Below are 16,656 nucleotides of genomic sequence, written 5' to 3' on the forward strand. Positions count from 1 at the left end.
AAAAGATTTATCTTAGACAAGACCATACAACTCAACTTACCGCGCACAGTCAGGGTTATTTTGCAAGTACGATCTCAAATCTTGAAAGCACTTTTCCTCTAAAGTCATGGTTGCATAGGAACTAGAATCCGATGGCAACAATTTTTGAAGAACTTGATGCACTAATAACTGCAAAGGAAAAATATAACATCCCAACTCAAAATCATAGCACCAATTAAATGCTCAGCGAAGACCATAATACAAAGGAGCCAACCTGGGTGAAACCACGTAGAGTATGATGGTGTGAGGTCAACAAAGGAATTATACAAGGCAGAAGTTCACTCAGATGTCTGTGCTTGTACTCTTCAGTTGAGTGAAGGATGATATTTGCAGCTATAAACACATAGGAAGATAAAGCCTGCAACCGTAAAAAGACGTAAGGTAACGTTTTGCCGTCATAGCTAGTGGATAAACTATAACTAAATTAGTACAATTGAAGGTAGTAGTAAACTGCAGATCTTATCGAGTGTGTGCATTCACATGATAACAAAGTAAAATTAGTATACAATATACATCGACTACTACCTCAGTTCACCAAAAGAAGATAGCTGTATTTAACCTCCCCTACCACGAAAATGAACATGTTTTGGTCAGTGGATTAAACAAATGCATTTTCCAATCCCTTATCCTCTGTGTGTGTGTGTGTGTGGAGGGAGGGGGGAGTGGTAACTTCTTTCATTTAAATTAAAGTGATTGGAAGTTGTGGTAATCTATCAAACAAGCACAAAAAAATTAACATGCTGGCCCCCTCCACTGCCTCTAACTTTTCACATCACTACATTTTGTAATCTAAAGTTTGCACTAGCCTCCAATGTTACTTTATTGAAAAAAACAATAAGTTTCCTGCTTTGAAGAACAGTTGCAATGAAAGTTCTAGCAGGACTATACATTATATTCTCCAGCTTAAGAATGAATAACTACCAAGTCCAGCAGAGACAAGCAACAACAACGACAAACCCAGTGTATTCCACAGTGTGGGGTCTGGGGAGAGTAAGATGTACGCAGTCCATACCGCTACCTCCGAAGTAGAGAGACTGTTTCCGATAGACCTCCGGCCCAAGATAAGGATAATAAACAAGGGGATGAATGACATAACCGAAATAAAGAATAGGAAATAATAGAATAAAATCACAGGAATATGAAATACGGGAAATAAGAGCAACACGGAATAAGAAAAATAGGAACTAAGCAATAGAAAATAGGACACCCACCTAGTAGTGACATACACACATCCCAAAGACACCTATGTACACTGACCTATGATTACTAAATCCGGCTACACAAGAATTCTCCTGACTAGACACCTATGTACACTGACCTATGATTACTAAATCCGGCTACACAAGAATTCTCCTGACTACTAGCTACAACCCACACACTAACACTAGCCTTCTACCCTAATCCTCGACCTCCACGTCTTCCTATCTAGGGTCATGTTCACAGTAAGCTGAAGCTGCTCCATGTCATGTCTAATCACCTCCCTCCAGTATTTCTTCGGCCTACCTCCTCTCCTCTTGAAGCCATCCAACGCTAGCCTCTCACACTTCCGAACCGAGGCATCCGCGCCCCTCCTCATCACATGTCCAAACCATCTCAGTCTTCCTTCCCGCATCTTGTCCTCTACCGAAGCCACTCTCACCTTATCCCGGATAATCTCACTCCTAACTCTGTCCCCTTTAGTAAGCCCACACATCCAACGCAACATTCTCATTTCCGCCACCTTCAATTTTTGGATGTGAACGTGCTTAACTGGCCAACACTCCGATCTATACAACATGGCCGGACGAACTGCCACTATATAGAATTTGCCTTTAGGCTTAAGGGGCACCTTCTTATCGCACAACACACCCGAGGCAAGCCTCCACTTCATCCAACCTGCTCCAATACGGTTAGAAACATCCTCATTAATCTCACCATTCCCTTGGATCATAGACCCAAGGTACTTAAAACTATCCCTCTTACACATATCCTGGGAGTCCAACCTCACCACCACTTCGTCCTCCTGCCTCGAGTCACTAAACTTACAGCATTTACAATTTTAAAGTCTTGTTTCCAAATCAAAGGATGTTGCACCCCTAAGTACAAACTTTTCCATTAGTTTCCTTTATCCAAATGCGACCACAAAAGACAGATGAAAAATTAATAACTATAAGGACATTTTATAGTGATGGAAGTCGTAAGGGAAGACTAAAAGAATGTGACTATTTATCCATTATTCTTCGGTGCATATCATCCTTGCCCAGGTATCAGGCTAGCATACGTTGTGCCATTCCAGTTTATCTGTCTGAAGTATTATCACCTTAGCTGTTAGAAAGTGGAACAAGAAAAAGCTCACCTGAGGTCTCATATTATAATCTCGCAGCATCGGTACTAGTTCTTGCCCAACCTGCAAAAGTAAAAGTGAATGATACTGATATGCTTGGTAACTAGAAAAGAGAAACTCATGTAGAATTTGATAGTTAAAAACTTAGCACTCACAACAAGGATCCTCATTAGGAGTTTTGGGGTACATAAATAAGATAAATTCCGCAATTCTTGGATGCCAAATTATTATGACATAATCAGTAAGACTTTATACACAATATTCTTTATTATTTTCTTGACTTTCAAAAATAACATAACCACTATGAATATTTGTTCAGCAGAAACAATCATCAATAACTCAAGAAACAACTCAGTAAAATAGGGACGGATAATGTTGTCGTGGTATCAAAGACTTGTGCAAAAGCTCATCTAAAAACCTATATTGCATGTGCAGCAAAAGTCCAAACTTAAGGTAACCATAATATTGATTGTGTGGGCATCTCAGTTTTATCAAAAGCAAAAAACGCAAAATAGCTCCCAAGTCCATCAGGGCTTTAGGCGTAAAGTGTAAATAAAGCGCAAGAAAAAAAGACGCAAAGGGAGAAACAATACAAATATATGTGTTTAGTCCAACACTAATAATCGTAAGCATGAATGACAAATATATGACCAAGGAAATTAAAAAAAAAAACGCTAAAGTGAAATATCAATTATTTAGTATTGCCTTTTCAGAAGAGGCTTATTGGAAATGTAAAGTATGTCTTAGAACCTCGATGATGACACTCAAGTTCTCATTAAGCAAGGCGAAGCGCTCAACACGTTTTGAGCCTCGCTTCCGGCTTAAGCGCACCTTTGATTACACTGGCTCATCTCATCTAAAAACTTAAAACTGTTAGAGAGGGCATATGTTTTTTACTTTTTTAACACACCTCCTCATGCGCACCCAGGAATTTTTCATATCCCAACAAAAGAGATTTTTTTTTGATAAAGAGTGAACATATAGAGTGTGGACAATATGCCATAGGAGCCCCCAAATCGTAAACTAAGAAAAGAGTGAGTCTTACTCTAAGACTATATTGAATTGTGCTACCATCTGATAGCATCCATGGTGGCATGCCTTAGTTAAAGGACTTGAATGAAGTTTTCGAAGTTAAAGACAATATTGTTGAGCTTCAATGGGAGATCAAGACGATGTTATTTGGAAGAAGAGCCCAAGAATGAGCTTAGGAATTGCGGTGATGAGTGGGTTAAGTGCTACACATATTTCATGGTCTAAGTACAAGCCCAAGAGGGGGGAGATCGGGACCCACATGGAACCCCATAGGAGCTGATTTGCATGCCCAAAGTGCTGAAAAATCAAACCCAAAACAGGCTGAATTGCATGCCCAAAAGAGCTACTTTAGACTTGTGCTTTGCTGCAAAACTTGGACACTTCTTTCCTAGTTTTGAAAAGAAGTGTGACATTAACTTTTACTTGTTTTCCGAGTTAGGTTTTACTAATCCCTCTGTTTCTATTTGTCTTAGTCTGACTGGCACTGAGTTTAAGAAAATTTGGAATTATAGAGTTGTCAAATTAGGAAAGAAGCATCTTTCTGAAACAAACTAAAAAGGAAAGTAAGACAAACAAATTGAAACGGAGAGAATATTTAATTATTCCATTAAAGTAAAATATAAATCTCATGTCTTTTAGTAGAGGGTGTTCGAAATTTCCCCTATAACTAGGGGACTTCTTTTTTGTTTTTTTGGGACAAAAGATTATCAATAACTAGGGGACTTCTTTTTTGTTTTTTTGGGACAAAAGATTATCACTAATACAATTTGAGAGTTCTCTATCCTTTATACCTTAGTGTAGGGGTGTAATACATAGGTCAGGTTGGTTCGGTTTTTATTAAAAAAAAAAAAACCAAACCAATCATGTCGGTTTATTAAAACTATAAACCAAATCAAACAAACATAAAATTAGTTTTTTCGGTTTAGGTTTTAGTCGTTTTTTTCGGTTTTTTCAGGGTTTTTTATAATCTTTAGTTTTTACAATTATACTGTGATCGAAGACTAGATCAAATATGTTTTTACTCATGTGCAAATGAAAAACCATAATTATGAAAAAATGAGGGGCGGAAAACTCTCTTGAAACTAAAAAGTGAGATGAAGAGTGAAAAATTTAGTTTTTAAGTGTATATTGGGTTTTTGATTATTTAATTAGCAATTAATGGACAAATATTACAACTTAAAGGCCCAAATCTAAATATAGATCTACATCTACTTTCAAATTATTGAAAATTACTAAAACTAGTTGAAAAAGTATTTAAAAAGTAGATTATAATTAATATTTTATGTATAAAAATGTTCGAATATTATATATATATATATATATATATATATATATATATATATTATGTTGGTTTGATTCGGATTCGGTTTGACTTCTTTTTGGTTAACACCAAACCAAACCAAGAATGATCGGGTTTTTTTTCTAACACCAAACCAATCAAACCAAAACATAAGTCGATTTTTTTCTCGGTTTGGTTTGGTTCGTCGGTTCGATTTGACTTGACGGTTTGGTCTATACACCCCTACCTTAGTGTATTGGCTACTTGAGAATTATCACACAACCTTACAAGAACGATTCTTCTAAGAAATCAAATTAGTTTTGTCCTTGATAATATTTATAATTCTTACTCAATTAATTGAAGAAGGTAATTAGTGTTATACTAATTAATGTTTAATTACTCAATTAGGGGTCTAGATCACTTTTATCTAAGTTCTTGAGTTGAATATGTTTGTAAATATGATTACTCTTAATCCACTAATTAGGTCTAATACAATCAAATTTCAAAGTTTGGGGATTTATTTCTCGAATTTTGCATATCTTCAATTTTCAATCTTTAATCTTTCTGTTTTCGCTTCCGCATTGTTTTCTTGTTTTCCTTTCAAGTAACACGATTCTTAGCATCATCTCATCTAAAAGTTAAAATTGTTAGAGAGTGCATATATTTATTTACTTAATTATGTTTCAACACATAAGCTCAACAATCGCCATTTGAAACACTATGTATCACATATCAACAAGCCCTAATCATCACGCGAGCAATCGGAATGTCAAATGGCACAACATAGAAAAATCCAATGTTATGAATAGAACAACCAAAAAGTGAACTTATCAGAGAGAACCATACCAGCAAAGGGAAGTTCAAGTAAACATGGATCGCAAAGGTCTCCAAATACTGTCGAACTGAAGGGAAATTGTTTCTCTACATGGAAAAGAACAGTAAAGAGTCTTTAGGATCAGCAATGGAGCTCTTGATACATGAGGCCAATCATTTGAGAACATAAGGACAGTAACTCCATCAAATATTGACTTTCATGGACAAACAAATATGTCAGTAACTGTATATATTGCATGAAGCAGTAGATGCCAATGAAACTCTTGAGACTTTTGACTTTAACATTACCTAAATCAAATCCTTTTTCTTCTCTTTTTCTTTGTGTGTGTGTGTGGTGGGGGGTGGGGGGGTGGGGTGGGGGGGCAAATGTATGTTTTTAACAACTCGAATCACTTCCTTTTTGTCTTCAAAGCATCTCCTATTTCTTTCTTTCCATATATTTCATGGGAGACTTAGTCAGGTAGTCATCCAAAGCTTCTTATAAAATTTACCATTGTTGCTCGACTTCCAGCACCCTTTAAATAATGTATTTATTGCAAAAATATAATCATAAGAATATAGTCATTATTATTGTTCATCTGGTATCTATACCACAATGTTGGTATCCATTAGCAGCTTGTCTATTACTTATTTAAAGATGTGCAAAAAAAATTCTGGAAATACACTGATAAATATGTCCAAGATAAAGTAGGATAGAGCATGTAGAAAAGCTAGCAAATCCCAAATTTACAGAGGAAAAGAAACAGTGTGCAATTAGAAAGGGCAACAGAAGAAATCTATGAATATCTAGCGCAAACATCTCCAAACCTAGAGTTACGCAAATTCAGTAATATTGTTATCTTAAGAAAGGTCAGCAAAATTGGCTCCTCCTTTTCCTTTCCTCTGTTGGGTGATGATAACAGTCAACAAGGATTCAAAAATATATAAAAGAGCAATAAATAGATTGCCACGAAGAAGTTCTTACATAGAGAGATACATGCAAGTTATGGGTAACTTGCTGTACTATATCATGATCAATAAAATGTGACAAAATGCATATCATCTGCCATGCACGAACTTTCCGCCTATGAATCTGCCAGAAAGATGAAAGATAAGCGATAAACTTTCTAACAGCAGCACCAAGGAAGTGCTGGAATAATTACATATTTGAGCACAACAAAGAAAAGGATACGGGCTAATCAGAACACTGGTTAAGAAAAGCTCACAAGTTTAGAGAAAGCAACAGAAGTAAGGTGCAGCTCGCATACTTGTTACTCTCAGATTATGGAACTTAATCATTAAAAGTGATGATTTGCACCATGTACTGAAAGTCATCCCTCTAACTCAGATAAATATCAATAGAGCCATTCAGTGAGCTCCTAGAACTAGAAAATTTATAACCAAAAACAAAACACATTCATCCAAGAAAAATCACAAGAATTAGGATGCTTATAGGAAAACCAAAAGAACTTCACCATCTCCTATTTTTGGTTCCTTAAGCTTTTTGATCAGTTTTTTTTTTCAAACAATGAATTTTGGCTCCTTAAGCTTATAACAGATGGGAAGGTCCATGAACCAAAGTACTTACTGCACTGTACTTTTTGCACAACTCTTTAGCAAGATCTTCATCGTTCACCTGCATAAACAATCTAGAAGTTGGTATTCCCACAGATAAGTATGAAACTCATGTGTGCTTGTGTTATGGTCCCCGGATATGGATCGAGTTATGGGACGTTGCAAAACAAAATCAGATTTAATGTAGACTGAATTAGGAGTCTGGAAAGAAGTTTCTTTTTTTAAACCTATGGTGCTGGTTCGTTAAGAGAGAACCTGCAATCTCTTGAGTTTGAAGTAAACTTAATAAATTTCTCCTTCTCTTTCATTGAATAAACCTGGAGTTTAAATACAACAACAACATACCCAGTGTATTCCCATCAAGTGGGGTCTGGGGAGTTTAAATACAATACTAATAAGATAACTACTCCTAGAGACTAGGACATGACATCCTAACACTGCTGGAATGAGAAACTGAAAACAACTACTAAGAAATAACTAGTAGAAACTGTAAATAACTACCAGTCTGCAACAATTAATTACTAAACTGCAACTAACTACTACTGTAAACCATTGGAGACCAAGGCCCCGTTTGACCATGAAAACATAATTTTTCGGAGTTGGAAATAGAGTTGGAGTTGGAGTTGCGTTTGGCCATGAATATAAATTAAAGTTGCTTTTTGAAATTTTGTGAGAGAAGTAGGAGTGAAAAAAGTGAAAACAACTTTTTCTTGTTTTCACTTTTCCAAAATACAATTCCAAATTGTATTTGGAATTTTCATGGCCAAACACTGAGATTTTCTCTTTTCTTTCACTAAAGTGAATTAATTTTACAAAAAAAAGTGAAAAAATACTCATGGCCAAACGGCTTCTAAGGAGTGATAACATCTTGTTACGAACATTGTTGTGTAGTATCAGGAGCCAGGTATTAAACATGACATACTTAAGCATAAATGTGTAATTTCTTATCTATATAATGATATGCAAGTATACGAGCGGTTACTGTCTATAAATTAACATATACTCAAGTTACTGTCTATAAATTAACATATACTCAAATTAAGTGTTCAGTTGTAAGTTTATACAAAAACCAAAAAATTGGCGTAAAAGTAGCTAAAAAGATATGCCCAAAATTTTAATTCATATCATTTCTAAAAGTTTGCCCTTCTTTGAGTTGGGTTGGGGAGAAGGAGTCAACAAGGATGATAAGAGCAGAATCCAGTACCACAGAATTGAGTAGTTCAAGTAGGAACATCTTGCCAGATACAAGGGCAGCGCTACCGTTTCTATCTTCATTGTGTGTGCCGGCTATTTCTGCAAGTTTAGAGAACATAACCGCCACTGAGACACGTGCATACAGCTCTGTGTTGATGAATTCCTGGTACAAAGCGAGCACAGGATCACTCCCATCAGAAACTAGTTGAATGCTAGGACAGGGGGAGCCAAAATCCAACTAGCGTTAATTACTGTCCACAGAAGCCAAAGAAGAATAATTTGGAATAAACTATACTACTTTTTCTCCGACAATTTGAGCTAAGAATAGAAAATAAAGATTTTAATAAAATGGAAAGCATGAAGTGGTAGTCACTTATAAAATGCATTTGATCCACAACTCACTGAAACTACAAGGTTCTCCAATTTAAATAGATAATGTCTCCTCCTCCTTCCCCCACAACATAAATTGCTTTCCTAATTCATGTAGTTGATTAAGTTTTATCTTCATAAGCAAAAACAAATTCAAAATAGAAAATTAAGGAACTATTTATATAAACCTTTTTTTTATTTGTCAAAGAAACTCCAAGTCCAGAAACTGCAATTCTCATTTATAACATCACTTGCCTAAAAGCACAGCAAGAATCTTATGACGGCTGACCAGAAAGAAAAAGAAACTCCCTGGAGCTCCGTTTAATAAATACTCGCCATTTGGTTAAAATAAAAGATGGTGCCATAACGCCGAGCAAAATATCAAAAAACGTGACAAAAGTAGTGGCAACAATGTCAGTGTTCTTCTATTGTTTAAGAACAATAAAATTACATCAACCAGTGAGTTGCTTTCATTCTTTTGTACCAGTAGGGATTCATGATTGTAGAGGGTGATCTCCAAAAAGAGATGGTGTGAACTTACTTCAGTCAGCTCAGGATCTGGGCTTTTAGCCAGCACTGATACTTCAATTTTGGCATCACGATTTTCAGACAATTCGGCTTCAAAATCCTCATCAAATGCAACTGAAGAGGGATGAAGTTGCACGTGCAAAAAGGAAAAAGTTCACTGGAATCAGAAGATATTGAAATGACAGAAAGAAAACTACTCCACTTACTAACAATTAATAGCATAATCAGAGACATAATATGAAAATTAAGGGCATACCTGAACCATATTGTGTTAACAACTTTAGCTCTTTCATATAGAACTTTATAATACTTGGACAAGAAAGCCAAAGTCCACTTAAATGCAAGGCGGCTAACCTAATGGTTCGTGGACTTTTAGTGCCCTCCTCAAGTATTTTCTCCACAAACTGCAGATGTGGAGAATGTAGTTATTTTTCAGAAAAAATGGTAAGCAAATGACCCATGTAATTTATCAGCAAAAAACTTAGCACAAACACAGGGAAGGGAGGGAGACTACCCACCCACTTCAAAGGTCCAGGTGCATTCTCATATTCATGCATCTTCTCATTATCAAAAACAGAATAGTGCATCACAGAAGACATAAGTGCAGCAATCGGAGCAATTCTCCTTTTTTTACAGCTGACATGTAAAATCCATGAAGAGCGCACCAGCTTCCACATCATCTGTGTTGAGAGCATAGTTAGTGAATATTCAATAGGTGATTCACCTGACATCACGCGAATGCCCACCCATGATTAGCAGAAAGTCTAACTGAATTAATCACTTTGTGAAGGGGCAGGGGGTAAGCATAAGCGAGGAGCAAAATGAATTTTTTGACTAGTTCCCTGTTCCAACAACAAAATCGAAAAATGTAAAGGATCACAACAAGTCTTATTATCAAGCTATGACACTATAGTCCTCTCCATAAACACAACACCTAGTATTATCAATAGCTCCTTCAATACTTAAATGCCTAAACTGTCACTACAACAACTAGCCTCAGTCCCAAAACAAGTTGGGCTTGGCTAGATGAATCCCCACTTCTCCTTTAATAGTTCTCTAACATGTCCAAAACCTATTCTAAAACTAGTAGATATCACCTATAAGGATCTTTTATTTCTATTGTGCCCCATCTATAGATAAATCTGCATTGATATCAAGAAAATACATTATATGCCATTGGAAAGATCTGTGCACCAAAAAAATACTAGGAATATGTAATACACCTTTTCCTCATAGTCTCAGCTAACAATATAACTACCCTCAAGTGAAAATACACACACTTCTTGAATGTCCTGGGTATCCAATTCGATAAGTGTGCAAAACTCAACTCCTTTCCCATAAAGAGCTTATGAAAATATGACCTTGCTGAAAACTCTTCCTACCCCCACCTCCATGAGCTCTGACAAACATGAGTTGTACTCTGCTTGTAAAGTATTTCAACAAGTCTTGAACTTTAGCTATTTCCCAGTCTTAAAGGCTCCTCTTGACCCTAACATCCCTTCCATCGCTTCCCTCTCCCACCTCCATAAGCCTGGACTAACATGAGATGTACAATGCTTCATTGCTTTTAAATCATTTCAATCAGACCTTCAAATTCAACTATCTTCCAGTCCTAAAGGTTCCTCTTGACCCTTGTATCCCAACTAAATTCCTCCCTAAACTATTGTACCATCATCTCCGTATCTTCTTCTGCTTTGAGATACTGTAAATGAACGGGAATGTGATCTTACATCTTTTCTCAATATCACCATGACTCCAAAAGATATTTCTAATTCAATTCCCCACCCTAAAGGTTATGGTAGCGATGAAGTCATCCCATTCTTTCATAATACTTAACTGTGTCTTAAATAGCCTCAATCTTCACTAACTATCAGAGAGAGATTAAATAACTCTTCACACTAATTGCGATATCTTAACACAGAAAATGCACTAAGAGATCACATTGTAACAAGAGAACGTTTAGAAGACTTATTTTTTCACTGAAAATGCATCACGATGGAGCACTTTATTCATATTGGGAGTTGCTTGGTTGAAAGCAGTAGGTTCCCCAAATTATGTAGTTTGTTGCCCATCTATACGATACGAGTTCCCCAAAAAATCCACGTGATAGGATTTCTCCTTGATCAAATTCAATGTTTTTCATCAAACATTCGCCCCATTATCACCAAGATTTTAAATTTCAACAAAAATGTCATGTTATATCAAATATATGTACTCACTCTATAACTGTACACTTTTTGGGGATAATGGAGGTGTTCAGACTAATTTGCAGACCTGAACCCTTCCACCCATACATATATCAACATACCCAACAACAACACGCCTTTTTGCCTCAACTAGAATACAAACTATAAACAAAAAGAAAAAATGAAAAACTTTTTTTTCTCGAAAATTCTTCATTCCTCTGACCGAGACCATAAAATCCTTTCACACCCGCACATGTGGCTGAATCCCACTCTGGCCTCACGGGGCGGGCCCCTGTGGTTGTGAGCTGGAGCTGTCATACCTTGATCCTTCCTTTTAATAATCTTCTCGGCTGGAATCATAAATGGGTTGTCTCCTCTCTGGTGATCTTTTCTATTGCAATTAGTTGCTTCTTGATGTACTTATACAAGGGGGGCGGAGCGCTAAGAAAGAGAAAGCGTTATCACTATACGAAATGAAGCAGCAGCTAGCACGCTCAGCTAAGAATGCTTCTCCCTGACTAGCTAGTCTGGGAAGGTAGGTAAGTAAGAGGTGGATCTAGGGCTTCTTCGCCCTATAATAAAAGAGCTTTATGTAGCGCTTTAGCTTTTGCGCTTTACAAAAAGGAGCTAAGCAAGGGGAGATCCCTGGTCTAAATATCTTCCTTCCAGTTCTCTAAACTGCTAGGTCATGCCCTTAGGTGCACACTTGGCATATATCATTAAAACCATTTAAGAGACTAGGACTCATTTAACTTATGTTTCATCTTCAATAGATTTATGTTGATTTATAAGTTACACAACATGAAAAAAAAAAAAAACTTAAACTGATAAGTAAAAACAACATACAACTTGAACTAAAGGAAAGTAACATGTCCAATGACAGATTAATCATACCTGGATGTCTATGCCATGACAAGTAGAAACCATTGAACCTTTCCTTCCTAAAGCTAACAGCTCCATGATTAATCTGACAGATCTTAGCATTGGTAGAACAGAAGCGTCTCCAGCATTCTCAAGGCTGCAACCATATCACCATTTCTATTTATTACTGGTGGAAGTCTAATTTGATAAGGAAAAGACTTGATGAGTACAAAAATCATAATTCAAAGACAAAGTAGAATTAACCCTAATAATTTCTACTTAGTGATTGCTAAGAAGATACATATGGTTGCTTACCTGTCAACAAGATCATCAAAAGTCCATATAAGTGTTGTATCTGAGAAGTAAAAGTTATGTTTTCTCAGATGATCTCCAGTCTTAAGTGCATGCTTGGGAATTGATAGCAGCAATTCGAGGCATATCCACTGAAATCATAAAGGAAGACCATCTTATCATGGAAGCACATCAATTTCAACAACCACAAGTGAAATCCTTAAAATGAAAGAGGAATGCTGGCAACTTAAACCAGAACAAGCAAAAGAAGAAAAAACTCTTACCAGTTACCTACTTATATTTACTACTCGTTATCCTTTAAAATAATAACAAGTAGCATCAAAGCAAGTGCTCAAACTAGAGATTATATCAAACATCTCACTGGATAAAATTTCCCCTAATAATTACCTACTCATATTTACTACTCGAACAGCTTCCCAAAAGCTAACAATCTTTCTCTTCTCTTTTGATGTCCCAATAATTTAACACATATGTTCTGCTTTGTGTATTCCCATTGAAACACAGAAATACCAGCTTTTCCAGATTTTTGTGTCATTACATATCTCTGACATGGGTTCTCCTTCCCCACTTCTTCTAGAGGCAATGGAACAGCTTGTTAGCTTGCAAGCTTGGGCTACAGGGAGATGCTTATGGAAATTGCGTGTTCTTTACTTTCATTTACAGGTGATGTTGATTAAGTTGGTCATTGGAGGGTCTACGTTGAACGATATTAGTGCCTACGCTCTGCAAGCGGGCTTGGACGAGGAGGAGAAGAAGAGCTTTTGGGAGGTTTAGGATGAGGTGATGAGAGGCGTTCCAAGCTCTGAGAAGCTTTTCATAAAATGGGATTTCAATGGAGGTTTTTATCGAGAGGATATGATGATGTGCATGGAGGTTTCAGTTTTGGGGAAAGAAATGAAGGAGGAGCTTCACTTTTGGATTGCTAGGCCCTTTGGGTTGTGGCTAGCAAATTTGAGCTTCCCAAAGAAGGAAAAGCACCTTATTACCTTTCGTACTTCGGTGGTGAACACTCAGATAGACTTTTTGCTCCTTAGGAAGGGTGATAGAGCGCTATGTAAAGACTGTAAAGCCATACCAAGCGAGAATCTTTCGACCCAACTTAAACTCCTAGTGATGGACTTGAAAATTAAAAAGGGCAGAAAGAAGAGGGGTATGGATCGGCCTAGGATTAAATGGTGTAGATTGGATATGGCCAGTGCTTTGGAGATTGGAGAGAAGTTGACAACAATGGAGGCTTGGGAGAGTAGAGAGGACGTGGATAGTACGTGGTAGGGAGACAACTAGAGAGGTGTTGGCTATTTCGAGAGGCTGATCTAGCAAGCACCTACCAAGGTGACTGGTAGTAGAAGAACAAGTTAAAGGGAAGGAGAAGTCTAAGAAGGTGGCTTATGCAAAGTTGGTGGAGGGCACGAATGACGAGGAAAAGCGGACGAATAGGGAGAAGTATAAATTAGCTAGGAGAGAGGCAAAGTTAGTGGTTACAGCGGCTAAGACAACAACTTTCGCGAGCTTGTATGCGGCTTTAACGGAGAAAGGTGGGGAAAAGAAGTTGTATAGGCTTGCCAAGGCTAGGGAGCGGCGAGCCCGTGACCTTGACCAAGTGAAGTGCATCAAAGGGGAGGATGGAAGAGTGTTGGTGGAGGATGCCCATGTTAGGAAGCGTTGACAGTCCTATTTTCATAACTTTTGAACAATGAGGGTAATAAAGGTTTCGTGCTGAGGACTTGGAGCACTCAGAGAGGTGTTGCGATTGTGGTTATTGTAGGCGTATCAAGGTTGATGAGGTCAAGGGTGCTATTCGTAGGATGCAGAGGGGTCTGGCGACCGGGCCAGATGACAAGGTTGTTTAGCATTATTCTAAGGCGGCGAAGATGGCCGAAGCTTGGAGATGGAGTACGATGATTCCATTGTATAAGAACAAGAGGGATATTCAGAGTTGCAACAACTATTGGAGTATCAAGTTGTTGAGTCATACTATGAAGGCTTGGGAAAGGATAGTAGAGTTAAGGCTACGGAGGATCGTGACTATTTCCGAGAATCAATTTGGTTTTATGCCAAGTCACTTGACTACTGAAGCCATTTACCTCGTGAGGAGGTTAGTGGAGCAATTTAAGGAGAGGAGGAAGGACTTGCACATGGTGTTCATCGATCTCGATAGGGCATACGATAAAGTCCCAAAGGAGATTTTATGGAGGTGCTGGGAGGCTAAAAGTGTGTCTGTGACATACACTAGGTCATTCATGACATGTATGAAGGAGTGAAACTCATGTGAGGATGGTACGAGGAGATTCGGAGCACTTTCCTGTTTTGATAGGGTTGCACCAGGGACCGTCTCTTAGCCCGTTTTTATTTACCTTGGTGATGGATATTTTAACGTTGCGTATTCAAAGTGAGGTGCCTTGGAGTATGTTATTTGCTGACGATGTTGTTTGTCGAGACCGGGGGAGGAGTTAATGATAAGTTAGAGGTTTGGCTACAAACCCTAGAGTCTAAAGGGTTTAGATTGAGCAAGACTAAGAGTACTTGGAATGTAAGTTCAGTGGTTCGACACATGAGACTGACGTGGTAGTGGAGCTGGATTCACAAGCCATTCGGAAGAGGATAGTTTCATCTTGGGCTATGATTCAGAGAAATGGAGAGATTGACGAGGATGTCACACGCCGTATTGGTGCAGGGTGGTTGAAGTGGCGGTTCGATTCAGGGATTTTTTGTGATAAAAAGTGCCTCCTAAGCTTAAAGGTATGTTCTACAGAGTGACAGTCCGATCGGCTATGTTATATGGAGTGGAGTGTTAGCCAGTTAAAAACTCCTATATCCAAAAGTTGAAGGTAGCGGAGATGAGGATGTTGAGATGGATGTGTGACTTACCTGGAGAGATAGGGTTAGAAAAAAGGTTATTCGAGAGAAGGTAGGCATGGCTTTGATGGAAGACAAGATGCAGGAAGTGAGGTCGCGATGGTTCGAGCATGTGATGAGGAGGTGCACGAATGCTCCAGTACGGAAGTACAAAGGTATGAGAGGCTTGCTATAAATGGTTTTAGGCGGGGTAAAGGTACGTGGAAGAAATATTGGAGGGAGATGATTAAACATGACATGGAGCGGCTATAGCTTGCAGAGGACATGACCTTTGATAGGAAGGTGTGGAGGACGCAAATTAGGGTAGAGGGTTAGTGGGTAAGAGTGGTAATAGCAGGGAAGAGTATTGTGCTTGTATCTATGCATGTGGTTTCTTGTACAAAGTGTTCTGATGATGTTTGTGATCTCAAATAGATAGTTTATAATATTACGCTGTTGGTGTCTTGTTTCTTTTACTATCTAGCAGTGTGATATCCCATTTTGTTGTTTATTTTATGTTTTTTGTTTGTTACACTGTTATCTACCCTGAGCCAGGACTCTGATTAATCTGAGGTAGTGGTATGGACTGCATACACTTTACCCTCCCCAGACCCCACTTTGTGGAAATACACTGGGTATGTTGTTGTAACATTTCACACAACTGTTTTGCTCAATGCCATCACCACCCTCCCTCCGGTCTTTAGTCTTTTGCCTGCCTGTTAAGATTAATGTTACGTATGCAATACACAAGATATAATCTCATATACCCTTATGCATATACCAAGTAAAAGGTAAAGAAGATCACCTTCCAGTTCAATAAAACTGCACGTCGAGTTCGTGCCAAATTTCCCACTGCAATTATGTTGTTGATGTTCTGAAGCAAAGTCCTGAGTAAGGAATCCAAGACTGATTTACCATCAGCTTCTAATGTAGTTAACTGATCATCTTCTGTGACATGATCTAACAACAGCAGAGAGAACATGGACAGTAATCCTTCCAAAGAACCTGCCACTGCTTCATATGCCGCTAGGCAGATTTCAGCCTCAATCTGGTTTAGGAATTAAGAAAGAACAAGGGAAGCAAGATATTCAAATCAATTGGCTGTCACATTTTAATGTATGCCTAAGCACATCCAAGATTATCTAAATCTTACCTCTGAATTACATGCCGTAGATGTACTACTTATCTTCCAGCAAAAGTTCCACAGATGGGTAACAGCAGATGTGAGCGAAGCATCAGTGCCAAACTGTGCGGACCAACTGGAGATGGAAGCAACTGCTTTTATAGACGTCACCTATCCGAAGGTTTGT

The 16,656-nt window shown here is 38.0% G+C and overlaps 1 protein-coding gene across 1 annotated transcript in view; it reads right to left on the reverse strand.

The window, feature by feature from the left end:
• The window catches only part of LOC107868516, a gene marked incomplete at its 5' end in the record, with an annotated part of 37,001 nt that overhangs the window by 6,611 nt on the left and 13,734 nt on the right, over positions 1 to 16,656 (reverse strand). Inside the window, 14 exon segments of the mRNA XM_016715222.2 lie at positions 41 to 168; positions 254 to 397; positions 2,375 to 2,425; positions 5,520 to 5,594; positions 6,472 to 6,579; positions 7,075 to 7,122; positions 8,266 to 8,418; positions 9,166 to 9,266; positions 9,409 to 9,556; positions 9,671 to 9,832; positions 12,233 to 12,356; positions 12,515 to 12,642; positions 16,152 to 16,394; positions 16,500 to 16,640. Of these exon segments, the coding sequence (XP_016570708.1) occupies positions 41 to 168; positions 254 to 397; positions 2,375 to 2,425; positions 5,520 to 5,594; positions 6,472 to 6,579; positions 7,075 to 7,122; positions 8,266 to 8,418; positions 9,166 to 9,266; positions 9,409 to 9,556; positions 9,671 to 9,832; positions 12,233 to 12,356; positions 12,515 to 12,642; positions 16,152 to 16,394; positions 16,500 to 16,640 (1,754 nt within the window).

Source organism: Capsicum annuum, chromosome 1 (genome assembly GCF_002878395.1).
Source record: "Capsicum annuum cultivar UCD-10X-F1 chromosome 1, UCD10Xv1.1, whole genome shotgun sequence".
Taxonomy (NCBI): Eukaryota; Viridiplantae; Streptophyta; class Magnoliopsida; order Solanales; family Solanaceae; genus Capsicum; species Capsicum annuum.